Source organism: Serinus canaria, chromosome 26, assembly GCF_022539315.1.
Source record: "Serinus canaria isolate serCan28SL12 chromosome 26, serCan2020, whole genome shotgun sequence".
Classification (NCBI taxonomy): Eukaryota; Metazoa; Chordata; class Aves; order Passeriformes; family Fringillidae; genus Serinus; species Serinus canaria.
The window spans coordinates 5,211,956-5,239,008 of NC_066339.1; the positions used below are offsets into that span (position 1 = coordinate 5,211,956).

General features: G+C 45.6%; 2 protein-coding genes across 6 annotated transcripts; one reads left to right on the forward strand and one right to left on the reverse strand.

Moving 5' to 3' along the window:
- The first annotated feature begins 475 nt into the window (after positions 1 to 475).
- Positions 476 to 5,113, forward strand: LHFPL5 (LHFPL tetraspan subfamily member 5). 2 transcript variants are annotated; one of them, XM_018923392.3, is made up of 5 exons: positions 476 to 773; positions 855 to 962; positions 3,547 to 3,783; positions 4,512 to 4,544; positions 4,803 to 5,113. In XM_018923392.3, the coding sequence occupies exons 1-4, from the start codon at positions 551 to 553 to the stop codon at positions 4,526 to 4,528; spliced, it is 585 nt and encodes a 194-aa protein (XP_018778937.2). In that variant the 5' UTR covers positions 476 to 550; the 3' UTR covers positions 4,529 to 4,544; positions 4,803 to 5,113. The 2 variants fall into 2 exon arrangements, with proteins under 2 accessions (XP_018778937.2, XP_009096586.2); XM_009098338.4 differs by having other exon boundaries at positions 476 to 962.
- A 356-nt stretch (positions 5,114 to 5,469) lies between these two features.
- SRPK1 (SRSF protein kinase 1) lies at positions 5,470 to 26,783 on the reverse strand. 4 transcript variants are annotated; one of them, XM_030232723.2, is made up of 16 exons: positions 26,637 to 26,783; positions 26,491 to 26,551; positions 18,493 to 18,611; positions 17,495 to 17,603; positions 16,997 to 17,084; positions 16,750 to 16,837; positions 15,306 to 15,412; positions 14,494 to 14,659; positions 13,477 to 13,502; positions 12,771 to 12,984; positions 12,080 to 12,508; positions 10,571 to 10,671; positions 9,555 to 9,662; positions 9,156 to 9,225; positions 8,625 to 8,717; positions 5,470 to 7,931 (listed from the first exon to the last, which is right to left on the reverse strand). In XM_030232723.2, exons 1-16 carry the CDS (start codon positions 26,647 to 26,649, stop codon positions 7,747 to 7,749), a joined length of 1,977 nt encoding a protein of 658 aa, XP_030088583.2. In that variant the 5' UTR covers positions 26,650 to 26,783; the 3' UTR covers positions 5,470 to 7,746. The 4 variants fall into 4 exon arrangements, with proteins under 4 accessions (XP_030088583.2, XP_030088584.2, XP_009096584.2 ...); XM_030232724.2 differs by having other exon boundaries at positions 12,080 to 12,505; positions 26,637 to 26,774; XM_009098336.4 differs by lacking the exons at positions 26,491 to 26,551; positions 26,637 to 26,783 and adding an exon at positions 21,282 to 21,386.
- Between the last annotated feature and the right edge of the window lie 270 nt (positions 26,784 to 27,053).

Below are 27,053 nucleotides of genomic sequence, written 5' to 3' on the forward strand. Positions count from 1 at the left end.
AGGGCACACAGCAGAGGCCGGTGGGATCCTGGGGGTCATGGCACAGCCCCGGGCACACTGTGGGGCACACCCTGGGGTCTCATCCCAACGGGCATGTGGCACATCCTGGGACACAGCCAGGGGTGTGGGGGGCAGCCCAGGCACATCCTGGGTGTGCAGGGCACAGCCCAGGGGCACAGGGTGCACACTGGGGATATCTGGGTTACCCCAGGGTGCATCTTAGGGCACACGGAGGAGGAGAAGGGCTCATCCCGAGAGAGCATCCCAGGCACGCACGGCACATCCTCGGGAGGGAGCATCCCGGGAGCGCATCCCGAAAGGCACCGCCCGTCCCCTCCGGCTGCTGGAGCGGGGTTGCTCCGGCTCCTCCCGAGTCCCCCCGGCTCTCAGGGGGTGGGAGGAGGTCTCGCCACCGCCCCCCGGGGCGGTCCCACCGCCGCCGGAGCCTCCCGCCGCCCCCGCTGCCGCCGGGCGGGGCCGGAGCGGGGCCGGGGCCGGGGCCGGAGCGGGAGCCCCGGGGCCAGAGCGGGGCCGGGGCCGCTCCCCCGCCATGTCCAAGCTGCTGCCGGCGCAGGAGGCGGCCCGGATCTACCACACCAACTATGTGCGGAATGCGCGGGCCATGGGGGTGCTCTGGGCCCTCTTCACGCTCTGCTTCTCCATCCTGATGGTGGTGACCTTCATCCAGCCCTACTGGATCGGCGACAGCATCGACACGCCGCAGGCCGGCTACTTCGGCCTCTTCTCCTACTGCATCGGCAACGCGCTCACCGGTGAGCTCATCTGCAAGGGCAGCCCCCTGGACTTCGGCACCATCCCCTCCAGTGCCTTCAAAACTGCCATGTTCTTCGTAGGCATCTCCACCTTCCTCATCATCGGCACCATCCTCTGCTTCAGCCTCTTCTTCTTCTGCAACGCAGCCACCGTGTACAAAGTCTGTGCCTGGATGCAGCTGGCAGCGGGTGAGCGGGGCTGGGGGATGCGGGGGGGGCTGCCGTGGGCCGCCCCTTTTCCCTTTCTGCCCTCGACTCTGCTGGGGACGGGGGTCTGGCCACTTAAGAGACCCCAGTGTCACCTCCATGCCGTTTGCTCCCCATTACTGGTTACCAGTGGGGAGTTTTTTAGTAAAAACTCCTTCCAGAGCAGCTGAGGCGCAGCAGACTGGCCGCTTGTCGGGTGATGCTTCCCCGGGAGCTGCTGCCAAACCTTGTGGCTGCCAAACCTCGCCTGGGGCAGCTTCTCCCAGCGCCGCTGCTCCTGCTCAGCCGCAGGGAGGCTTCAGAGGATCAGTTCCAGAGCACCAAAAATCCCCCCGAGGGCACAGAGCGCTCTCCGGTGTTTGGGATCCTGCAGGAGCGGAGCAGGCAGGCAGCGGAGGCGCTGGCTGGCCCATTGGAGAAACTCCCTGAGCTCGGGATTAATGCCCGGGGAAGATGGAACACGAGCAGGGGACTGGCTGACTGATTCGGTGCCATCACCCGCATTTTCTCCCTTTGCTGCCCATCCCCGCGGTTCTCAAGCCTTCCCCCTCTCTCCCCATGGCACTTGAGACACCTGGTAACCCAACTCCTGCGTTTGCCCCGAGCTCAGCCGGAACCCGAGCCTCTGCTGCTCCTGAAAGATTGATGTGAGCCGGGGCCACAGCCCCGCTGACAGCCGGGGGAGGGGACAGCGCGGCTCCTTCAGCTCCCAGCTAAAGAATCGAGCTCAGGCAAAGATTTAGATAAGGAGCTTGGGCCAGCTCAGCCTCCTGGGGAGCAGGAGCAGAGACAGGCTTTGCTGTGGTAGTTGGGGTTTTTCCATTTTTTGTTGTTGTTCTGAATGGGGGAAGAGGAAATTGTCCCAGGCGGTTCTGCCAGATGGACAGGTACTGCTGAATTTTAGGAATTATTTTACAAAGTAAGCTGGATAAGAGAGGATCAATTTCCTGGCCTTTGCTCTTAACCAGGGCACAATATCACAGAAATTATTTCTTCCCCACTTTCCCCATTCCTCTGTTAGTTGCAGGGAAGATTTATTCTATAAGCAGTTAACCAACTGCTTTTCCATGAAGAGAAATGCTCTCTGCAGCCCAAGGAAGCTGCCTGCTCACCTTGCTGCTGGCTTGTCCCCAAGCCAAGGGGAAAGAAAACATTGGCAAAGGACAAGGCCACTACCCCAGAAGGGGGTTCTGGTTTCTGAGCACGTGGTGGAAGAGAAGGAGTACAGGTGTGGGAGAGGGTGCATTTAAGGAGGCTGCAGATGTCCATGAGGGGCAGGGACAAACATCTGCTTTTCCACCATGGGCTTGTTTTTTGTGTGAGAGGAGTCAGGGACTGCCTCACATCTGCAGCAGTAGGAATGGAGCATGTGAAGGGCTTTTGCTAATCATGTCCCAAAACTTTGCATATGAACTCACCCCAAGCCTGGTCATTGTTCTTGTCCAGTAAATAAAATTTCTCTGAGCAGGGGAAAAAGGCACTTCTGAGATTTTGGGGCATGAGCTGCCCTTCAGTAACCTGCTGGCACCAGGGATGGTGCAGCTGCCATGGCAAAGGTGAGGTGAGGTGCTGGGAGCCCCGTGACCAGGCTGGAGCAGCTCCCAAGGCTGTGAGTGAGCTCTGAGCAGTCACAGCAGGAGCTGCTGCTGGAACCACCACAGCTGAACAAGCAGAATTAATCTGCCCACAAGGCTGCTGCTGACAGCAGCTCCACCTTAGCAAGCCCTGAGCTGGAATCAACTGCAAGGTGCTGGGCCAGGGTTTCCACTCACACAGACTGAAGCCATTCCAGATTTGTTTGGAGAAGACATTTCCTTGGAGTGCCACGGCCAGGGCTCTGTGCGGAGGGAGCAGGGACGTTGCCTGGGCAACGCTGGGACAGGAGATGTTGGTGCTGCACGTCCTTGGCTCGTGGGAAGGCAGCAGAGCAGATCCTGCTCCTCCCTGCCTGTGCAGCACAGCACAGCCCAGGGGCACGAGCAGCCCCAGTGCCTTTAAGGGACAGGTCTGTAGCACCTGATGTGTTTGCAGCACGATGTTTGCTCCTCCAGCTGCTCTCTCCACTTCAGTATTGGTGCCTGGAAAACAGAATGCATCTTTCCAATTGGGGTGAGTATAAAAGCAAACCTTTAGTTGAAAGCTTTCAGGTGAATAATGGTGAAAAGTACACGTGGTATAGTAATTCTACACTTTTTATAAGGTTAGGAGATTAGTGCACTTATCATCCACTGTCCAGTCAGAAGGTTCGTTGGTTAGGTAATAATTCCTGGGGCCCTGACCCTCTGGAAGCAGTCCAGGGGTTTCTCCTGCCCCACTTTTGTTATGTCTGGTCCAGATTCTGGTTCAAAAAAAGTTGGTTGAAGTTAGCTCTCCTCTAGGAATAAGGCTAAACAATATTTAGCAATGTGCTTTTAAGGTTAGCTTACTATTCCTAAAGGTGGAGAAGAAAGCTTAGAAAACTACTGGAAGCCACAGCAATCTACAGAACTACAAATTTACATAAAAAAGCTAAAAATCTTAGGCATCACCATCAGCTCAGGAGCTCAGTGTCCCTCTGTCCCTGCAGCTACAGGGCTGATGATTGGCTGCCTGATCTACCCTGATGGCTGGGACTCGAGCGAGGTGAAGAGAATGTGCGGGGACAAAACTGACAAATACACCCTGGGCGCCTGCACCGTGCGCTGGGCTTACATCCTGTGCATCATCGGCATCCTGGACGCCCTCATCCTCTCCTTCCTGGCCTTCGTGCTGGGCAACCGGCAGGACAACCTCCTCCCCTCGGATTTCAAAGTGGAGAGCAAAGGTGGGTGTGGTGGGAGTGCTTCTGGAGGAGGGCACAGCCATTCAGCAGTGCCTTGAGAGACTGCCTAGAACAGAGTTAAAGGAATAAAGCAGATTTATTAAAAGGTCTTCAAAGGATGCACCTTGGGCACTGCAAGAGCCTGGCTGTGGCTCCACCCAAGATGGACTCAGAGTCAGGAGTTTTCACACTTTTATGAGTTTTGGTCCATTTCCATGTTGGGGTTCAGTGTCCAATTCCACTCCAGGGGATGCAGTCCCACCCTCCCAGGTTGCTCTCCTCCATTCCCTGTTTGCACTTTTTGGGCTGAAGCTGCAGCAGTGTCCTTGGTTCTGGGGCTGGAAAAGGATTGTTCTGTGGGACTGAGCTGTGAGAAGAACTGCTGCCACTTCATATGAAGTTCAGAGTTAAATACCAGTGCAGTGCAGAGTCTGGAAAACATGAAAGGTGAACCTTAAGGCATCAAGGTCACTGCTGCTGCTTGGTGGATGGTGGGTGGCTTCATCCTGCCACAGTCACACACTGCTCTGGAGGGAGGGAGAGCCAGCAGCAGGCAGAAACTGATGGAGAACAAGGCAGGAGCCCAAATCCACCCAGATTACATTTCCCAGGCCTCTGGGGCTTTCTTCTCATCTTGTTTTAACATCTTCCTTTTTGAAAACAAACCTGCAAAACACACTCATCCTTTCAGTTTTTCACACTAACTCTGCAATTCTCTTTTTGTTTTACAGAAGAGGAAAATGACTGACAGAGCTGATCACCCTGTAAGTGATAACCCACACAGATTTTTAATATTGCCAGCATCCACCATGGCACTGGTGTATTCTGATTACCAAAGCACTGACAGCTGATTTTGGTGCTGGAGTCACATTGGTTTTATTTGTGGTTAAAGAAGAAATTGTCTTTGCTTTGCCTCCCAAAACTGGTAAAGCACAACCCTTGCCAAGTGCAAAATAAAAGCAGCATAAAGTTTGGAGTCATCCTACATTGCCCAACAGCTGCCTTGCTCTTTCTGTTCCCAGGGACATCCAGAGCTCTTCTTCCATCAGCCCTTTTCTTTGAAGTGACTCTTCTAGGAAGCTAAACTTACCAAATTCTGTGGATTTTCTACAGCCGTTTTCTTCACCCATGGGGCTGCTCTTGGCTCACAGCTCTTGTGGAGCTTATTTGGTGGAAAGAGCCCAAAATGGACATAAGAGTTTTCCATAAGAGAGTCCATCAGCAAGAGGGACAAGAGGGCAAGGATGGCAACTTGCTGCTTTTTGGGGGGTTTGTACACCTTCTTTCAAGGAAATTAATTAAAAAAAAAAACCCCAAAAACACCAAAACATCAGTGGTTTGAGTTTTGTGCTTTTCTCCTGAGGACAGAGGAAACCTTCTGCCATACTCCAGGTTGCCCTTTTACTGGAAAAATACCATGACAGGCCAAATCCCAGCAGAGTTGTCCTATTTCTTACTCTTCTCCCCTTTTTAAAATGGATCACAATACCAGCCACAAAATCTTTACCTATCTCATTCTGGAAATCAAAACTGAGTGTTCACTAGTGAAGCAAATTCCATCCCTGAGCCCCTGACTCAGCACAGAATTACAAGGGGAATGTATGAAGACTAGGGCTCACTTATTAAATAATCTGTTTATTGCAGGGCTTTCACAAAGGAGAAAAAAAAAAAAAAGACAAAGCACCCAAGTAGAAAGAATAAAAATGTATTTTCCTTCAGGTTTTAGACTGACACAGCAAGTACAAATCCTTTAGTGTGAGCATGTCACAGCAATTTGGAAATGAACAGACCCCAGGTGAACAGACAGGACAAGACTGAATCATGACAGCTGCTTCTGCAGGGCTTCCACTCACAGGCTGCCTCTAGCCTTGGCTATTATGGTCAAAAACCTTTCCTCCAGTCAGGGCTGGCAGAGGGAAGGGAAGGAAGGATGGGCAGGGGCTGTGTCAACAGTCAAAGAGTGCAGACCCTGTGTGGGAAATGTTCCTTCATCAGCCAGGCTCAAGCAGGCAGCACTGGGAGAGCTTTCAAGACCACAGGAATTTTGCCCTGCCAGGGTTATCTTCACAGTCAGCTGGACCCCAGTACTGTCTGCAGTCCTGTGACAGACACAGAAGTGACCCACACCTGGAAAATGCCAGGTAAAAGGAAAAAAAAAAAACAACAGAAAAGGTTAACTCAGCAGTTTAAAACATTTTTTGGTTTGTTACCTGCCTTTTTTTATTATATGCATAGAGAACCTGATCAACACTAAAGGAACATGCAGCATGATTTGCATAAAGAAGCCAAATCAGGCTCAGAACTGGAGAAACTCTGCTCAAGTGGATTAAACAACCTGGTTTGTGAGTGAATGATCCTTATGAACCACAATTCCCAAACACATACACACAGAAGTGACACATAACAGTGGTCTTGGCAGCTCTGGCAATGGAAATGGTCTTGGATAGCATCTGCATGGTCTCCAGCAACTTCTATCCTCTGCAAGCCACCACAGATCCAAAGGCCTGTTTGGTCCAGAGTGAGGAAGTGACTCTGAAGTCTCAGTGCTGCCAAATCTTGCTTAGAGAAGAGTGGGATGCACTGATTCTGATGGGCAAGTCTAGAAGAAGCCATCACAGAACTATCAAATGCCACAGTCATTTAACTTTTAATTAAAATTAATCCATTTAACCCATTATATCCAAACCCCCTCTGAGAAGTTTACACAGAAACCCCATAGAACATTTCTTACTGGGGGTAACTCTAGAAACAGCTTCTAATCCAGTATCTACGTGGAAAAGTCACTTCTCTTCCACTTCTGCTAGCTCTCTTCTTGTGCTAATGGCCCAGAAAATAAAAGGCAGTCCCATCCTGGGAAGTTATTTCTGAAGGCCTGCACCTGAAGCAAATTAAAAGAAATCTTTACACTGGAATTTCAAGTGTTGATTTTCAAAGTGCAGGGCTGCAGCATGGCTGTGATACAGGCACTGCAACCCTTCCCTTGGAAAAAAAAAAAAATGAATGGTCAAAAATGAAAAGTCAGAGCAGACTGCATCAGGGAAAGCCAATCTCTCATGAATACCACCTCAAGCAAGGCAAAAAAAGTGCCAGTAAGGGAGAAAACCCCCCAAAATGTATGGCTCACTATAATTAAGAGTTAAGAGGTGCCTGCATTAAGGCTCTCTCTGCAGGCTGAGGGTGCACCCATCTGTCTGCTGAGGGTTGTGCGTTGAGTCAGGTCCAGCTTCTGCTGATTTTGCTGTCACCTTTTAGTCACAGGTGTTGAAGTAGAAAGCATCACCAAATCCAGAAACTATTCTGACTATCAAGGGCACGGGGGAGGAGAAAAAGTAAATGGACAGGGCACTTTGGAGGAAGAAATAAAGCAGACTAAAACCTAGGTTTAAAAAGCTCTTCCAAAAGCAGCTAGAACTAAATAAACATTTCTGACTGGAAAGCAAAGAACACAGTAGACACCTAGAGAGGGATGGAGGATTTCAAGGTCCTTGCTCTACCAAGGATCTGGCAGCACCTTGATGCCAACTGTTCCTTCTCACCCCATCAGTAGCTACTGGATCAACAGTGGGAAAATTGACTCCTGAGTCAGTGAGATCTTCACGGGAAGGAAGGAGAGGTGGAATTTAGCTAAGGGAGATATCCGAGCACGGGTGAGCTCCCATCTGTCACACATGGTGCTTTACAGTGAGGAGAATGAGGAAAAATCTCTTATTCTAGTCAATTAGTCTTTGGTGAAGCCCAAGCAAGGCAGAAACACAGATGATGCCCACTGGCTGAGGAGAGTCCCCATTAAGTCACACAAACAAACTCAGCAGAACAGGTTAGATTTATCTAAAATCTTGGAAGCCTTGAAGGAAGAACTCCACACTGAAAGTGAACAAGGAGAAAAATGGATCTGGGAAAGGGCAGCTGGGTGTGTAGGCTATGCTGTAAACCAGAGTTTATCGTTGTGGCATTGCTTGGAAGCTCCTAGGAGTTAAGCCAGGGGTGCCTGAGACATTCTGCTGCTGTAGCTCGTTTTTCTGGGATCAGCTCCAGCATAGGGAGTAAGAAGTCTGTGAATCCAGCTGCCTCATCTTGGGCCCACTCGTATTTTTCCACCAACACTTCAAAAAGGCCCCAGGGCTTCAGTTTGGTGATGTGCTTCAGATCACCTGAAAACCCAAGACAAATGGTTGAAGTGTAAGAGAGAGGAACAGAGCAGCTCAGTAAAACTGGCTAAAGAGCTGAACATGACAGAGTGAGCCCAGGGACTGTTCTAAGGGAATACACACTGCCAGGGCATGCTGAAGGCAGAAGTCAGATCTATTAAACCCTCTTTTCTATCTGCTTTAGAAGCCTGCTGTAGAAATGTTCTTCCTCAAAGGGCTCTTTCCCACCTCCTGCTATTTCAGATCCCCCACCAGTGAATATTAACTTCATTAAATCACCAATTATGCTGCTTGTCATGACAGATAAACTGTGCCACTGACTCTGGGATACATGCAATGCATGGAGCACTGTTTGAGACAGCAACACACTACTAATAAAGAAGGGCTTGTTTTTATAAAGAGTTATTAAACTAGGTCAAAACCTCATTTTTTGACTCAGTACATTTCTGGGGTACTCAGGACTTTATGATAATGTTCTGTGCTCTGAGCAACATGGCTCGAGAGGCCAGGCACTATTTAAGGTGCCTTACATTTAGCTGCAGTTTTACTGATAAAGCATTTCATAAAACAAAGGAAAGACTTAAAGATGCCATCTTTGCTGGCATCTATTTTCAACAGGCATTTCCAGCAAGCCACTCCTGTGTATTTGGGCAAGGGATGAGGGGATGAAGTGATATTTGCTTTGTTTCCTTTTACCTTTTTTGGTGAAAAACTCCTTGGAATATTTTCCTGCCAAAATGAGCTTGCGAGGTATTTTCCCCAGAAGTTCTATGATCAATGCAATATGATCTGCATGTGAAAAATAAAAAACCAAAAAAGACAATGACATTCATCCACACAAAAGCTCTCTATGCTAGTTTCACGCTCTGGGATATAAAGATAAAGAACTATCCCTTAAAAATTACTTTGGAGACCCACCTGGAACCAGGTTACACTAAGCAACAACAAAGACAAGGAGCAAGGGGAAAACAAAAATGGGCACAATCAGTTTGAAACACAAGGTAGAGAATCCAGCAGCAAGAGGAATGCAAAAGACCAGAACAAGAGCATGGCCTTCACTGCAGTGTTTTACTGCAGAGGCTTGAGCACAGCTGCTGCTGATTTGGGTCAAGAATCTTTTTGCAAGGAGCTTTTCCATTGCTGATTTGTCAGACAAGGCTCATTTTGAAGAGGCAACCATTGGATTTCAAGTCCCACTTCAAAAAGGAAAAACTGAGACAAACAAACCTTCATCTCGTGAGTAATCTTCCCCAGAGTGAGGCTCGAACAGATAGTCCCCTGTTGCCAACTCAAAGGCCTAAACAAACAGAAATGAGCACATTAAATCACTTCAAAACACTCTAAGGTGTGCTGCAGGTTGACTCTGCAAATCTCTGTGGGCCAGAAGCAAAGCTCTGGGAAAGAATAACCTGCAAAACTACAGTAAACAGCTATAATCCTAAATATTCCATTACAGCCTAAACTGTGCAATGACTTTGCAGTGCTTTAAAAACGGCATTGAAAGCATCATAGGCACACCTGGGATGAATTTTGGATGCAGGGCCACCCAAAATGGGTATTTGTCAGTCCCTCAGCAGCTCAGAGGGCAGAGCACAGAGCAGGAAGATCCCAGCTGGCAGAACTCACCATGCAGGCTGTGCTCCAGATGTCTGCAGGGGTGTTGTACCCTGACCCTATCAGCACCTCCAGGGACCTGTACTGCCTGGTCTGGATGTCCTCAGTGAAATGCTTGTGCTAAAGAGAAGAAATGTTTTATTAACAGCTCAAGACTGCTTAGAAGAGGAGAATCAACAACCTGGAAGGTGAGAGTAGATCACAGCTCATTACCATTGCATTTCAGCTGCATTTTGCATCCTCATTAACTATTTCCTTATAGTCTGTAAGTGCTGTTTAAATGCTGTACATGAGATTTTCCTCCTCCAAGTGAAACAGTCCAGCAATTCAGAGGAAAGCAAGCCACAAAAGCAGAATAGAGGAAGACTCTGCAGCATCTCCTACCCAGACCTGAGACAGGCCATGGTCCTGCTACCTTAAAGCAGATAAGCAACACCAAGGTGAGCAATCACCTTGCCAGGCACTGCAAGCCTGACTGCAATTCTGAGCTGAGACTCATCCCTCCCAACAGATCTGAAGTAATTTGCCATTTTAGAAGCCAAGTAAAAAGAGATATTTCTTTTATTTGAAATGTCAAACATTTGAAAGCAGCAAGCACAACCATCAAAGAATGAAACTTGGGAGTTTTATTGTGTGAGTCTCTTTCATGTGCAATGGTCTGACAAGCTACAGAACCAGCACACCAGAGCAATTGTTTGCAATTTTGTAGGCTCTCCTGGAGACTGAGAACTCCTTCTGCAATTTCACACAGCAGATTTCTACACTCTGTGGTGTGTGACACAGCTCACAGCCCTGTAAGAAGTAAACAAATGCCAGTGAGGCACCCAAAGCATGGCCTGAAATTTTGTGTTTAGAGAACCATTTCTTTCTTTGTGTCTCTGCTTCCCCTCCTTCTTCCCTGTCATAGTTTCAAACTGTCACTGCTTTCACAGCCAGGTCTAAGGATGTGTTTTACAGATTATTTTCCATCTTGGAAAACTGACTGAATGTGCAGCTTTAAAAAGTCAATGTGAAAAGACCAAACTTACCACCCAGCAGGCATTTCCTAGGTCAGCTATCTTCACTTTGAGCTTATCTGCATTCTTGGGCTCAAGAGGATTAAGAAGGAAATTCCCAGCAGCTGATTTTCCTAGAGGCAATGTGTACAACAGCTGATTAAAGCTTCATAGGCAGTGTCACCATCTGTCACCCAAATCCCATCAACCTCTCCCTAGCCAGGAAATTTTTCTGATGGATCAGAACTGTTCCCTCCCTGATGCTTGGGTATAAAAATGAGCAGCACTCTGCACTATCAACAACATCATTAAGACTGGTGTCATTAAGCAGAAGGATAAATCAGCATATGCAACAGTGACTATTTCCCAGCATTTTTTGCACAGCCTGTCTATATTAAAAAAAAAAACCCAAACTCTGTTGAAATAAAGGCATTGCCAGAAACAAAACAAACCTCACAACCCCCCTTAAGCCTTCCTAAATCTTTGAAGGAAGAGTCCCCAAGTCACAGCATCTTTCTCACATACCCATCACTCACTGCTGCAACACAATCACAAGAGCTAAAGGAAGTACTGGCAAAACTGAATGGAGAACAAAAGTATGAAGTCACTAAATGACATCCAGCTGTACCTCTGAACCAAAAATTTGGGAGTTTGAAGCTGTAATTTGGGAGAGGGCTGTGAGAAGTAAAAGATGTCAGTAATCTAGCAGAGGCATTCAGCAAAGTGCAGTTCAAGTTTCAAAAATCAAATTTCTCTTGTTACTTTTCATCCATAGAACTCCCCTAGTGGCACTGTGGGCAAGAAAATACTAGAATACTTTTTTTTAGTAAGTTCAAATGGTAGTTTTACCCTCCTTCTCCTAGCAGATATGTATCACCTGGCAAGGACACAAAGATGCAAAAATGGACAGTTTTACCAATTCATATTTTAACACACACCTGGAATGTGTTTAAATTGCTGTACACTATTCCATGCCTTATTTTCTCCTAAGCTTACAAAACACAATTTTTCCACTCTGAAGAAAATCATATTTAAATAAAAGCATTAAAGAAGTTTGATTTCTTTCCCAACACTGTATAAGCTTTGTTTTTAAATGGGAAAACATTTACCCATCCTGAGTAACAGAGAGAAGTTACCTTTGCTCCATATTAAGAGCCAAACTGTCAGAACACACTGGTCATACCTATCCCTTAATTTAACAGCAAGTGACAATCTTAGGCTTAATGAAAATCATAATAAACAGCACCTGACTCAAGGGAGGAAATGTTCCTCCACTGGAAACCAAAGGCATAGGTGTTTTTAAAAAGCAGGAATATTTATGCACTCAAAAGTCAAAACTGAGGGACAACTACAACCAGCACCTACAAAGAGCAAAGAGCCTGGAGTATGATTGTCAGGTGAATCACTCCTGGCAGGAAAACTCTCAAACAGTTGGTTCTGATCACTTCAGCCTAGAAAATGCACATTTCTGTTCATATGATGAAGTGTTGTAAAGAGATCTCCCACAGCAAGGAGCCCTTTCCTACAAGGCTCCTCTTATACCTTTGTTGTCTGTCGGGCTGTTAGTCTCATTCTCATCCTCTGAAGGGATCTCTGTCCTGATGCTTTCCTGAAAATTGTTGATCCCCTCCTCGCTCAGCACCTGCTCCTGGCTGGGGATGGGCTGACACACCATGGAATCCTCTGGCACCAAGGGCACAAACAAGTCCAACACTGCTTCTTGGGGCCCTGCCTCTGAGTCATTGTTGTGCTGAGTGTAATTACAGCTGTGCAAGTTCTCAGTCTTCTGGGTGTCAGGGGGATTGCCACAGTCATTGGCGTTGTGGAGGTCGTCCTCGAGGCGCACGGAGCCCTCGTTCCCAGAGTCTGTCAAGTCTGTCATGGGGATCACCCCGTTGCAGTTGATTTCTGCTGCATCTTTTTCCACGTTGCTTTCCATGAGATTAGATCCCTCCTGTCCAAGGGCTTCTGCTGCAAGAGGGGAAAATGAGAATGGAGCAGAATATAACTTAATAATGTTATATTACTTGGAAGATGTTCAAGGGCACCCTGAGAGGGAGGGAGGACTGTAAATGTAACTGAGCACAGCCATGCACTCAGATGGTCACAGATTTCCCAGTCTCACCACAAGGACAGGTGAAATGACAACAGCCACCTCTGCTAAAGGTACACCCTCCTCACAGCCATGAAACAACCTTGTCCATGCCATGCTGGCAATGCTTTAGGTCCATACCTGGCTTTTTGTTGATACTTTCCTCTGATGGACTGACTTTGATGAGCATTTCCACAGGGGTCTGAGCTTCTTCCTCCTCTTCAGGCTGTGTCTGCTCAGGGTTTGCTTCCTTCTCCATTTCCTCTATCTCTTGCATTCGCTTCTCCAACAACTCAGCCTGTCTTTTCTGCTTCTTTTTTAACTTCTTTTTCTTATTCTTTGACATTTTGTCAGCCTACGCAGAAGCAAGCAGAGAAATTGGACTTAACATTTTATACTTCAATAAATTTAAAATGCACCAAGGTTTAATTTATCTTAGAGCTGAGGCAACAGTCTATGATGAAAATGCTGGAGACAGCTCCTCTTCCAGATAAAAAGCAGCTATTCTGGGTTTTGAACCACTTGTCTCTGGCTCTTTCCAGTACATTTTTGCCCTGACCTGAAAAACCTACATTATTCTCCAAGTGAGGGAGATCTCAGACCACAGAACAGTCACTTTCCCAACAGACCTTGAGATCACCACAAGAACTCCTTGTTCTGGTGATAAATGAACTAATACCATTTACAAACCCAAGACAGCATTGAACCTGATGCCTGTGCCAAACACAAATCACATTTTTTCCTTCTGACATGAGACTGCTCTCTCTTAATGCTGATTGGATTATGAAGCAGTGCAGGAGATACTATCAGTAGATGCATACTTACAGGTGAAAGCTATCACACTTACTGGTTTGGGCTGTGGTGCAGTGCTCACTGAAAGGGAAAGGAAGATCAGTCAATCAGTATGGCTATACTCAAAAACTGCAACTGCACTCTGATGTTAACAACATTTTTCCTATGTGATCTGATAACATTTTAATGATATCAGCAAATGTGATTTTGAAGGTTCATTTCTCTACAAAAACACAACAATAAAAAAATGATAAAAACATCAAATGAGCAAATGCATAATTCAAGTTTCAGACAGGAGACTTGCTTGACTGATATCAAAGACTTCCTTCATTTGCTGCATGTATTATGCATCCTACCCAAATGAAAATGCAAATCAAACATTCAAATACCAAACTTCAGGGAGCCTCCTTAAGCCAAGCTATGCTGTGATCAGTTCAGCTCAATGTTGGTGCTGTAAGATTATGACTGACAGAGCCTTCCAGTTCACACTGCAGTGGTTTTTGGAAAGTACACACAACTACAGGTGCATATTCTGAGGAGGAACACAAGAGAATTTGCCCTCAGACCTTTAAGGATGTTTGCATGTCAAGGCAGCTGGTTTTGTTACAGTTTTCCAGACTTCTGCAAACTGAAAACAGGTAACTCATCTCGTTGAAACTCTCATCAAATGCATTTCCAGCATCATGCAATGAAAGGTAATAAACTTTTGAAAGAAATGTGACAATTTTGCCCCATTTTTACACCAGTTCCATATTGAGTGCATCAACATTGTGCTACATAAGACTGACTTTACCAGTGCCAGCTTCCAGAACTCACAGAATTCTCTAATAGCTGTTGTTAAAAGCACGCTCCAGTGAGCATTTATCCTCCCTCTTGTTTTCTGACACAAACTGCCTTCCCCATCATCTGAGTTACAATTTATGACTAATTTCCCAATTTACACTCAGGTTTTCAAAGGTTATTTGCATTATTGTTCTACCACACTCGGGAAGTTTTCCTTAGTGATGATTTGGGGGTATGTGGGAGAAACAGCATCAATTTTCAGGGGAAAAAAAAAGAAAATAAAAATCACCTGCAGAGCCAGATGGTGGGGGAGCCCCAGATCTCTGCCACTCTGTTGCCTCTGCAGCCAGCCTGCGAATGTACTGGTCATTCACACACAGCAGGATGTTCTCAGGCTTTATGTCTGTGTGGATGATTCTACATTTTGTATGCAAGTAATCCAGACCCTGAAGAACCTGCAGGCAAGGGAGGAGGAAGTCAGCCATTAGACAATCTAATTGGGAGCAAAGTGAAAATGCAAAAGGGCCTAGGATGGCCAAGGAAAGGGTTTGTGTGTTTGAGGATGCTCCAGGTCAGAGCTGGAGTGCTCAGTGGTTACAACCCAGTTCCACAATAACAGATTTGCATACAGATTTCAGCTACCATTTAAAGATATTCTATTTACCCTCATAGCTTAACTTACCACAGGTGAAAAACTAATTTTAATACTCTACAATAAAATCACACTTTCCTCCTCCGCTGCACCCCCATGTAGAAAGGTGTTTCTTCTTAGGCTACCACCCAGTAGGGAGAACCAGTTTCTCCTGCTCTTCCCATCATTAAGCACCATGCATGTTACTGTGACAGCTTTAAAAAAATACTTCACTCATGAGGAATGACTGAGGTAAGAAGAGGTTAAAAGCAGAAACCACCACGGTTTAAGTGTTAGAAATCTGCAGCAGAAGAGGCTTGCAGTACAGAAAAGGACTAACCCAAGAATATTCTGTTGCATGAAGGAGATACCATGGATTTTTAAAGTTTTGTTTCTTTGGATCTGAGAAAGATCAGTGAAAGATTTTTAACTGGGTCAAGAGGAAGAGTGCAGTCAGAACTGGAACTTACCTGTTTGATGATTTTTTTGACACAAGGGAGAGGAAGACCCTGATAATTTGACTTGATGATCCACTTCAGGAGATGATGCCCTAGAACTTCAAACACCATACAGATATCTGGAAGTGAATCAAGGAAAAACCTGGACATCCAGACCCAAGGAGCCCCAAATTCCCAGGACTGAGGATCAAAGGAAATCAAAACAACTTGGGCAGTTTATGTTAAAGAACCCTCACCCTTCTGACACAGCTTGCCTTCCTCATCAGCATCATTCTATCCTACACAACAGTGCCATTACCTGAAATAAAATACAGAAGGATGGAACTGCACAAAGGTGCCACTGCAGCAGCAGCAACCTCCTGCTTTGAGTGGAGCCAGTTGCACAAATGTACATTATTATTTACTGCATGTTTTGGAACTGCCTACGCTTCTGCCCCAGGCAGAACTCGATGCCAGATCTCTGTACCAGCATTACCTGAAAAGATAATAAAATTTCCATTTCATAAGTAATCTTCCAATAAATTCACTTTCTTTGCCCTCTTTACCAGCAAAACAAACTTTTGACAAGCCTGGATTTCAACTATATTTTTATGATCTGCTTTTGAGCTCTAAGATCTCAGCAGCTACAGTCACTCCAGTGACATATTCAGTACAATGAAGCCAAACTTCTCTGAGTTTATTAGGCTGCTTTTCATCTACACTGGCAGAAAGCATACATTTCACAAGAGTGGAAGAAATAGAAGCTCAAATCAACATTTACTCAGAAAAAAAGTTCAAAAAAATGCACTATGGGTCTACTTTTTATAATCTGCAGCTCAATTCTCTCAAGCAGCCCAGCAGTTCTCATTGAAATAAAATTTAATTTATCTCAAAGTGAAAACAATGCATAAAAGTCCAGCTTTCAAACTTTGAGCATCCATTATTAGCACTTGCTACAAATCACTGCCTGTCAGAGGGCTGCTCCCAGAACCACAGGCCACTGTCAAAGCAATACACTGCAAACATCCTAACAATGCTGATAAATTACAAAGTAAGATGTTTCCATAACTAGATAACCAAGCTTATTTTCAAGTTATAGGTGGCTCACCTGCTATTTTCAGCTACTGATTTTAACAAGCTGTACTGAAATAACAGGTTCTTAACAGGCTGCTTGCAAAATTGAGGGGTTGAGGTAGATGGCTCTCCTGCCTCAGAGGTACCTCTGACACAGCCACTCAGTCCTGATTCACAAATTGGTGGCAGAACATTAAAAGCACAACCAGGCAGTGCTGACACCAATGACACCAGACTGAATCATCACTCTGGATGTGAGCTCAGCAGGCAGTTTGGAGGCAGATCCTCCTACAGGTTCCTTGGGCATGGAAAGGGATGCCTGGGCATTGCTTGCCAAAGCAGGGCAGCTGCCCAAGAAACTCCCATCTTTTCAATTCTTGGCTTTTATTCCACAAAAGGATACGGGAACCATTCACTCCTGAAATCTTGAAGTCATCTAATAACTGAACAACTCTCTCCTTGCTTGGATCATTTGGATCACTGTTGCGGACCTGCAGAGAAAGAGATTATTGTGATGTCACATCCACTGCACTGTTTGGTTCCTACACAGATTCTTGATCATCTGGAAATACCAAGCATGTGACAAATTAAAACTCCCCAAAATGGAAAAAAAAGAATAAAATAAAATTGAGCCCAACTCAGGCACTCACCGATTTCAGCAATTTGATTTCATCCAGTGCTGTTTCTGTGTAGTGCTCTGCACTCTTCACCACCTTCATTGCCACAAATCTCCTCCCTCTGTGCACACATGGCAAGTAAATTGGGAGCTGTTAATGCTCATACAAAGAACTTATTCTCCAGGATTATCCCAATTCTTTTGCATGCAAGAGCGTTTATTTCACACATCATGGAAAAATAAGGTTTAAACACTCAAAGACTGCCTTTGAGTCTTTTTTTAACAAAAGATTCGTGTTAGTCATTTCTCAAAATATGGAAAAATAGGTCAGAGACTGAACACAAGTCTTCCCACAGATATGGTTTGTCCTGTTAAGTCCCTCCCACACACTTGCATGCACAATATCAGAAGAAACTCCTGTTCTAGGATGTGGACAGCTCATGCTTTGTGGTTTTAGCTAGAAGTAAAAGGATGTTTCTGCTCAGGTTTGTGCATGCCTGGCAGGAACAGCAGCTGGAACAGGAGCACTTACTGGATGTCCCAAGCCAGCCACACGGTGGAGAAGTGACCCCATCCAAGCTTCCGAATCACGTGGTAGCGTCCATTGAAGAGATCTCCTATTTTCACAAGGTGGTAACCCCCTGGAAAAACACAAGAACCACAGAGCAGAGGTGAGCAACAAGCATCACAATCACTGCAGCACCACAAAATGGTTCCCCAGTGAAAACATGTGAATTCTGCTAGGCTGGCCACCTTTGGAAAACACAGGTTGAGATGGTAACAGAATCTTCCTGCTAAAGATCAGCATTGCTTTTGTATGCTCTGGGCCTTGAATGTGAAAGAAGTAACCAAGATCTGGAACTTGGAACTGCAACCAAGATCCAAACAGTTCTGCTTGCAATTGTCCTGACTGGAAGGCACTTTGCCACTCCAAACAGGAAAGTCTCCTCTGCACCCTTCATATCTCTCAAGCTACTGACTGTACAGGGGGATTCCATCACAGAAACAAAAACATGAAAAGCCAAAGATGGAACTGGCAGAAAACAGAACAAAGAGAAGAAGTTGTGATTTGGTGTTTTCATTTGCTCTATATTTCGTTTCTGCTCAGAGAAACAGGGGAAGGCTATTTGCAGAAATAAATTTTTCTGAAGAATAGATATCAAGATAATGATCTGATCTTCAAAAGAAAACTGAAGAATATGAAAAGGATTTGAAAGTGTCTCTGTTAGAATAAAGTAAAAAAAAGAATTAAATGCCTACTTGCTTTTATCAAGATTGAAAGCCCTCTGGCAGAGAGGAAAAGTTAACAGCTTTAAAATTATGCATTAAAAACAGTTCTGCAACTCAAATCCTGACTGATAACAAAAGGAAATTCGGAGACCACATTCTCCATTTCCTGTTGGCTTGAAAAATGTTATTATCATCATGCAGTTTCAAAGTACTCTTCATGTAAGAGGGAGTCTATTTTCATTCTCTACAGCAAGTGGGAAATGGAGGGGATTCCTTGATCTTAAACAGGCAAGTGCTCACCTTTACAGTAATCATTTGGATCCTCTTGCTCATCATCATCTGATCCCAGGATTTCCTCCTCTTGCTCTGGAAGATCACTCTCGGACTGAGCAGCAAGGCTCCGGTGCTGGGTGTCAGGTCTGAAAGAGATCACACTGACTGTCTCACACACACACAGAGATCACACTGACTGTCTCACACACACACAGAGATCACACTGCCTGTCACAGACTGATCACACACACACACACAGATCACACTGCCTGTCACACACACACACAGAGATCCCACTCCTAGTTTTACCTAGGATAAAAGATTTATAATTTTTTATCCTAGGTAAAACTTGAAAATTTAAATATTGATTAATTTTATTTTAAAGACTAACATCAATTTGGTTTTACTCTCTTTTGGGGAAAAAAAAGTTAACCACTGTTTTAGAACTTGTGGCCCTTTGTTCCTTTTATATTCAAGGTCAAATGAATATTTAACAGTCCTTCTGCTTCTAACACTTTAGAACACTAGAGCCCCTAATCTTGACATTTATTTCTCCTGTTCTCAAGGGGCAGGCTGCGTTTTTAGCTCATCTCCTCACTCGAGATCCAACGTTTATTACAGTTGTCTGAACTAGGGAGAGTGGGAGGACGCAGAGCAGATGTTCAGTAAACCCTCCTGAGAGCTTGTGATTGCAGAGGGATTGGAATCAGGCACTAAGGTGGTGGAGGCTTTTCACTCCCACAACCATAAATATTATATTCATTTTATGTTTAACTTTCCATGAATGTGCTACTCTGAGTTCTTGCTTGTGAAGGCCATGTCAGCAAAGGCCACCTCCACGCTCTCACACACAGCCTGTGCTCCCAATAAAACATCTCCCATACCTCAGCTCTTTCATGGCATCACATTGATCACAGCCAAACAGCTCATGAAAGGCTAATACCAAAATCAGGTAATTTATTTACTTTACAAAGCATTACAGGGAACAATTAAATGCCTACAAAGATTCAAGATACCCCTGTGCAAAGCAAACATTGGTAATGAAAACAAAGCCTACAGCCCACTTGCTTTGGCAGCATTTAAGGGCAAAGTACTGCAAGATATCAACATTAAGTTTCCTTTCCTCAGAAGCACGAGATATTAAAAAAAGCTGGAGTTGTCCAAAGAAGTGGGCAGCAAACTTCATTACAGCAGTGACACACAAGCTCAGATAACATTCTTCACAGAGAGTTCCCAGCAGTGAATTAGAGGAAGTTTCTTCTATTGAAACTATTGTTGCAGGGAAGCAGCAGATAACACGGGTGCCTTCAGCACTCTCTTCCAAATTCAGCTCATTTTGCTGCAAGAAGGAAGAACTGCCCATCCAGGGGCTATGCCAGCAATACAGGCAGGCCCTCAGATGCAGTTTTCACAACTTAGTCACTTTTTATTCACTGAATTATAAGTCAGGGGTAGGAAGAAGGAAACCTGCAGTAGGGGGTAGAGAAAGTCTTAGAGGTCAAAAAGCTTCTTTAAAATTGCTGCATTTCTTTGGGGACAATTGAGATACAAATAAAGTCACACATTATCCCCAAATTAAGAGCAGGCAGCAAAGGCAAGAAATGGCCACAGACAGAATGGTTGAAGGGAGATTAGATGCTCACAGACAACAAATCCTATAGAGAGAGTAAAGGGAACAGGAGCTGGACAGAAAGATTTTTAAGCCAGGCACCTCACACATAGGGTGAGTAGTAAAGAGTAATTCTCCCCAGTGCTGTTTTGGGATTCTCACTTTTTTAACTGCACAGGATGTAAGGGATTAAAAAGGACTCAAAAGAAAATTCCCCCGAAGTGGCAGTGATGCAGACAGACACATCACACCATCCTGCAGTCCCAGTGCTTCTCAATAACAGCAATTCCATGCATGGAGGAAGAAGTTACTGGAAGCACTAAAGCCCATTCTCCTGGAAGCTTTCTGTGCCCCTCCTAAGGGGCTGACTAATCCTGCTGCTGGCAGTCTCACACACGACACACCCTGGAGTCTGCAGCTGAGTCTTTCATGGGGATCCAAAAGCATTTCACTTCTACATTAGAGTCCATGGTACCAACTAATGTAAGAAAGCCGAATTCAGGTCACACACATCTCTACAGTGCTATTTCCTTTATGAAATCACCTCCAAAATACACCTCATTCTTTTGCCTTCCTGGGAAAATTTGTTTGATGTTATTACACACCACCCTGTTCTTCCCCTGAAATGACCATGTCAGCCCAAGATAGAGATTAAGAATCAATCAGTGCAGAACATGTATTAATACCTAAGACAAAATGATATACTAAAGCACAAGCCTCATCTGTGTGCTTTGCTCACAAAGACAGTACTCTAAAAGGCACAAAAGGCTGTTAAAGACAGCACAAAAATCCATGCCCAGTATTTAGAGATGACAGCTGAAACAGCTGTCGTCAAAATTGCAAAATGCAGATAAAGTATATAAAATCCTATACTAAATGATTGTTTACACAAAAACCCAAGTGTTCTAGGGTACCTTTTTTCTTTCCTAGCCACCTCTGATCCACAGAAGAACACCGTGATCACTTTTTCTTTTTGCTCTCTCATTGTGCTAATTAATCATCAGAATGAACTGGATCTGCAGGATCTCTCTACAGCTACATAGAAATATTTTACTTAAGAAAAACAACGTGGAACAGAAAAGCTAAGGCAAAATGCTAAGCCTTCTATGGAATTCCTGTGAACCCACATCTAGAGAGACCCTCCCAAAAGTCCTTATTCCCTGAAGAGCTGCAAATTCTCAAGACAAAATCAGAGAGGGGAACCTACCTGCAAGAAGCACGGCCTCCCATGGATAAAGATATTCCTGAAGACAGCCCAATAGTTTTCGAAAAAGCCATCAAAAGTCAGACACCACAGTGCTGGGGAAGGAGGGGGACATCAGCAGCAGGCAGAGGGGCTGGCTCTCCTCAAATGCAGCAAAGCTTTGTGCAAGAGTGAAGGAGAAGAGGGATTTGCCTCCAGCACCCAGCTGCAGCTGCCCAGCACTGCATTGCAGGTGAAGGGCCGTGCAGCAAGGCTGGGGCTTGCTCTCAGCTGATCTTCCTGCAAATTCAGTCCTGTCAGGGGGGTGAGCATAAAGATTCATCCCCTCCTCTTGATGTCTACGTGTCTCTTCTTCCCTCTAATGAAATTAGAAATTCAGGCAGATACTTTGTTTCATCTTCCTGAACCAGCCGGTTTTATTTGCCTATTCAATAGCCCCGTGGATTCAAAGCTGGGATGAAGGATCATGGTAATTGTCGACAGAGCAACCCTTTTGATAGAGGAATTCCAGCACAATCACTCAGCAGGGAAAGAGTGTTCAAAGGAAAAATAAATTTTCTGATGTAATTCCACACCTCCCCTTCCAGAGCTACAAGAAAAACTTATCCTTTATCCCTAAAATGACAAAACAAGCAGGAGGAGTCAAATCTTCTTTAAAAAGTTGGACTGAGTATTTTTCACAGCAGCGGGTACTTAACATCATCCAACAATGCACAATTCCCAGTCATTTCCTGTGCCTGTTTATCCTGCTGGTTTATGTAAGTGATAGGGGAAACAAGTCACCAACAATGGGACATAGCAAGTAACAATTTAGAGATTTCTCTCCTAGGGAGGACTTTATTAGTGAAAGAGACAATGATTGCTGCCCCTGCACTTTTAAAGCAAGAGGTTTAAAGAATTGTCTTTATCCACTTGTACGTCTAAAATATTTTTGCCTTAAAAGCTCACAGAAGGCTGAATATGCTTGTAATAGTTCAGCATTGCCAAACCTGTGCATATTAGAAAAGGAACTAAAAACATTCAAAATTTTCCACTGTAGACAAGATTTTGCTCCATGTTCACTGAAGATATCACCCAACCCCTGCAATGCACAGCAGGGATGGTGAAGAGTTATTTGCAGGAGCTAAGATTTGAGTCACTCGCTTGCTCCTTACAGAAGGTGTTAAAGCAATTTGGAAAAACACTGTGGAATTCTCTTGCCAGTTTTCAGTGGAATCACTTATCTGGTCCACACACAAAAAGGAAGGCAAAAAATGATTAAGGAATCTCAGCCACACAATGTGGGTTCTTAGGGTACCCTCTATCAATTACCAGCCAAGTCTCCACACTCAACTTCACCACCAAACTCTGAATGTGCTCCCTCTGCTCCAATAACTTACATTAAAAATCCAAAACCCACTCAAAAAGAGGTGTTTGGTTTTCCTCTTCAAGAGCATTAAGAGTGACTTCAAAACTCTCTTATGGACAGAAAAGATTCTTCCTTGACCCTGAAACAGCAGAAATACTGCCCATGCTACCTAACTACTTGCCTTGAATAGATACAAAACCAGACTCCTTCCACCCCCAAGCAAGGAAGGAAACGTACATTTAGGACAAATCATTTTTGTCACACCCATCACCCTTAAATACATACTAACAAAAAAAGATACTCTCTTTACTCCTCTCTCCGTGTCTGCCTCTCCATTGAAATTTGCAAAGATGACGCCCATCTGCAGGAAACTGAAGGGAAATGCTTTCCTAATTTTAAGTAGCCTACAACACAGTCTTTATAAGCAGTGTCACCCCTTATTGTGAGCTCAAATTGCACCCATGAAACGCCTCAAGCAAAACTCAGTTCAGTGAGGGCAGGAGGAATGACAGAGCCAGCTCCCACTGCAGGCACCAGATAAAGGCACTGCAAACACACCCCAAGACTCTTCTCTCCACCTCAACCATGCAGCCAGTGGTTTGCTGGGCTCCACACCCCATCCAGCAAGATCTCACTTCAGGATTCCGTGTTTTCATTTGAGAAGAAGCTCCATATGGCATGGTGAAAAGCCAGGATTTAAAATCCCTCTCCCATTTCCACATCTGTGCATGGAGACAATGTCTCTTTAAGGAAGAATGCTTGCAGGCTGCAGCTCATTACTATTTCTTAGTGTGCCTGTAATTTCATGTTAAGGCACATCTAGTGAGAATGAGCACTCACACGCAGATCTGCTGGCAAACCTCACGCTCAATGAATATGGAAACTGACTACACACAACTTCCAGCATGAATCCAGGTCTGAAACGATCACAGTGTTTTCCTGCTTGCATGCAGCCTTTCTGCTCCAGAAATTCCAACTGTTTTGGGGAGAATTATAAAACATCGATGGTGGGGGACTAACGAGTGCACAATCCATGTTATTTTGTCATTATTGCAACTCATTCACTGTTGCATCCCTGTTTTTCTGAGTAAATAACTGGTGTTTTCTGCCATTAGGGCGGATGCACAATACTTGCTGCTATAGAGCACCCATCCCAGAGCTACAGCAACACAACTGTCAAGAACATAAAAGACTGAAGATGGTCAAACATTAGTTTTTAAATACCAGTACTCAGAGGCACCAAGACACACTTCTGATTAGCAGATCTGTGGGAGCTCAGTTTGAAGATAAGTACTGGCTTTCACATAAGAAAGGTATTAAAACACAAATAACAGGCAATCAAGTTTCTTCCTTCTCAACCCCACTCCCCCACACAAGCACTTAACAAGCTGTTTGTAGAGCTGTCTGCTAGCCCAGCTATCACAAACTGAGGGATTTCTATGGAAACCAGCAAATTTCAGTTGTGTCCTGTCATGGTTTGATAATCACTTCTGTATTTGAATGAAAAAATTACGAGGGCAATGGAAATTACAGGTATCTCACCTACAGACTCCCAAGAAACTCTGCCTGCTCTCTTTCTACAGCAGAGTGTTAGGATAAATGCATGCTCTACTTCATTGATATAAAATGAAACTTTTAAGACAGGAAGGAGTGAAAGAAATAGGATCTGCCTGAATTTGCAGAAAATTAAGAACGTGGTTCAGGTTCCTATAAAAATAGATATATATTTCAAAAATATATATTCATTTCCTATAAAAGAGCTTATACACAGAATCATAATTAGTATTTACAATGTCTTTCTGTAATTCATCAGTTTAGACTGGTCTTGTCTAAACCAAGCAACAGCAATATTAACGACTGGATGATGAAAAATAAGTAACTTTGCAGTTTCTTTTAACCTTTCCAAGAGGTTTTTTTGTTCTGTTTTTATGATATTAGGTTTATAGGTAAACTTAAAGCAGCTGTAGTTCATTTCTAAAATGAAAGATATTTTGAATTGTTTTTACTCCCTTCAGAACATTCTCTGCAATTTCATATAATAATTCAAAATACTAAACTCAACCTTTTAAAATCGTTGTTTCATGCTATTTACTGCAAATGTAAAGAAAAACTGTATTACAGAGAAAAACTGAATGTGTGATCCAAACTATCATGGAACATTAGATATTAAAAGCACATTGCATGTGGCTTCAAGCATAGATTTTATGGAAAGTCATGAAACAACCCAGTTAAGCCTATTTTAGAAGATTTAACTAGAGCAGCTTTATATTTAAATAGAATAAATGTTGTGGAACTGTACCTAAAGTTAGAGGCTGACACTGAGTTCATTTAATTGCACAGCATAAAGCACATGCAAGTTTCTTTAATTTCTGAGATACAATCTAATAAACTTATGGTAGCAGAGAAAAGAGTTGATCATGAAGTGTAAGAATATAAACACATCATTTGACAAACAACATAGCTCTGTGCTCAAACCAAGGTTAGTGGCAAAATCAAGAGCTAACCAGCAGTGCATTTAACCTGTCCTGAATATGTGGTTAAAAAAAGATTCATTAAAAACCCATAACATGCCAGCTCTGAAAGTTATCATTCAGCAACCTCAAAATCTATATAGAAATTAACCTTCCCAGCTGCACTGTGGACTCTGCTGACAGAGTCAGTATTGCTGGTCTGCAGCTAGAGAAAGAAAGAAAAAAATGGAACATGTATAGAATTAGACAATGGATTATTCATACAGAAATTAGAGAAGGAGGAGAGCATTTCAAAAATTGTCCTAATGCTACCTTCAAGGAATACCAGGAACAGAATAGCATGGAACCATAACACATGTCTCCCAAATACTTTGGTTAAGGCTCCTCACTCTTCAAAAGCTCCATCTCAAAACCACTGACTCTTGGCTGAAGGCAACAAGAAAAAAATATTTTAAATCCCTGTGATGTGTCTGAGAAAGCATTACTCTAGGCCTAAAGAAAAATCCCTCCAACTCCCACCCCCAAAGCCTCAGCCTCACTATCTTTGGTCCTAGGCACCTTCAAGTAAAATCATCCTGAGTCACCAGAGATTTTACAGAAATAAGCAGCATTTTATGGAGTATACAGAAGCAGCTCTAGGACTGCCATCACCTTTCTGTAGAAAGGAATCCATGAGCAGCACTGAACACATCACTTAGTGCAGCCTGCTGAAAGCCATTGTTTAGTATTTACTCGAGTTCTTCTAATTTCTACATCTGCCTCCAAAAGTTCCCCACACATAAAGACTCGTGACATTCCTGCGGTAAGAGAGAAGCCACACGAGAGCATCAAAGTTAGAGAACGAAGTAAACAACACACCACGGCATTCTTTCGGCAAGAAAAAAAAAGAAATCTCAGGGGAAAAGAGAATCAAGAGGGGGGAGAGAGTGGAGAGAAGCTGGTTCCTAAAGGCGGCAGTTGCTGAAGTGCCCCGGGGACTGCGGAGAGGGGACGCTGACAACTCCCAGCGAGGTACAGCCCGCGGCCAAGCGAAGCCGGCAAGGGCAGCCCAGTCCCTAAGCACCACCGCAACCCCACGGCCGGGTTTCGGGGAGAAGCAGGGAAGGCAGAGCCTCCCGTTCCCCGTGGAGCCCGAGGAGCGGAGCCGGCCCGAGCTGGGCGGCAAAACGGCCGCCCCGGGCCACGCGCTGCGCCGGCTCCGCTCCCGAAACGTGCGCTCGGTTAACTCCGGTTAAAAACCTGCCCGGCCCCGGGGGCTCGCACGTTCCTCTGCCCCGAGCGCCCTCCGGGCCGCCGGCCCGGCAGTCCTTTCCCCGCGGGGAGGGCCGGGGGAACAAAGAGGCGGCGGTGCCGGCGGGAGATGCCGCCCGAAGGGAGCCGCGGCCGCACTCACTTCCTCTGGGCCTTGTCCTTCTTGGCTTTGGTCCGCTTCTTCCGGGCCTGCAGCGCCAGCACTGAGGGAGAGAAGGAGAGAGAGGCGTGAAGGGCGGCGGGCCCTGCGGGGGCCCCGCGGGGCGATGGAGGCCGCGCCGCGCTCACCTTTCCGCTCCATGGCCGCCACCGCCGGCGGCCCCGGGCGCCTGCGCTGCGCCCGCCGGGCTGGGCACGCGCGGCTCGGCCGCCTCAGCCGCGCGGAGCCACCGCCTCCCGGCCCGGAGCCGCCCCTGCCCTGCCCCGCCCGCCCTGCGCGGCTCCGGCTCCGGCTGCGGCGGCGGCTCCGGCTCCGGCAGCGGCGCGGGCGGGGCGCAGGCGCGGGGCCGTGCGGGAGCCGCCCCGAGCCGAACGGCGGCGGGTGGTGGTGCCGGTAGTGCCGCGGGGCACGGTGCGGGCTCCGTTTGGCGCCCGCCGCCGGGAGCCGCTCGGGGCGTGCACCGGCCTCCCGCGCCCGCTGAGCTCCCGCACCTGTACCCGCCCCGCCGGCCTCTGTCAGCCCGCAAAGCCTTCCACTGAATCCAT

Excerpts from the sequence above, each read along its gene's own strand:
- LHFPL5 (XM_009098338.4), top strand. The coding sequence starts at position 551 with ATGTCCAAGCTGCTGCCGGCGCAGGAGGCGGCCCGGATCTACCACACC. Across the intron at positions 963-3,546 it reads CTGGATGCAGCTGGCAGCGG|CTACAGGGCTGATGATTGGC; the intron begins GTGAGCGGGGCT and ends CTGTCCCTGCAG.
- SRPK1 (XM_030232723.2), bottom strand. Across the intron at positions 13,503-14,493 it reads CCCACCATCTGGCTCTGCAG|TGAGCACTGCACCACAGCCC; the intron begins GTGATTTTTATT and ends TTTCCCTTTCAG. Across the intron at positions 7,932-8,624 it reads GGAGTTTTTCACCAAAAAAG|GTGATCTGAAGCACATCACC; the intron begins GTAAAAGGAAAC and ends TTGGGTTTTCAG.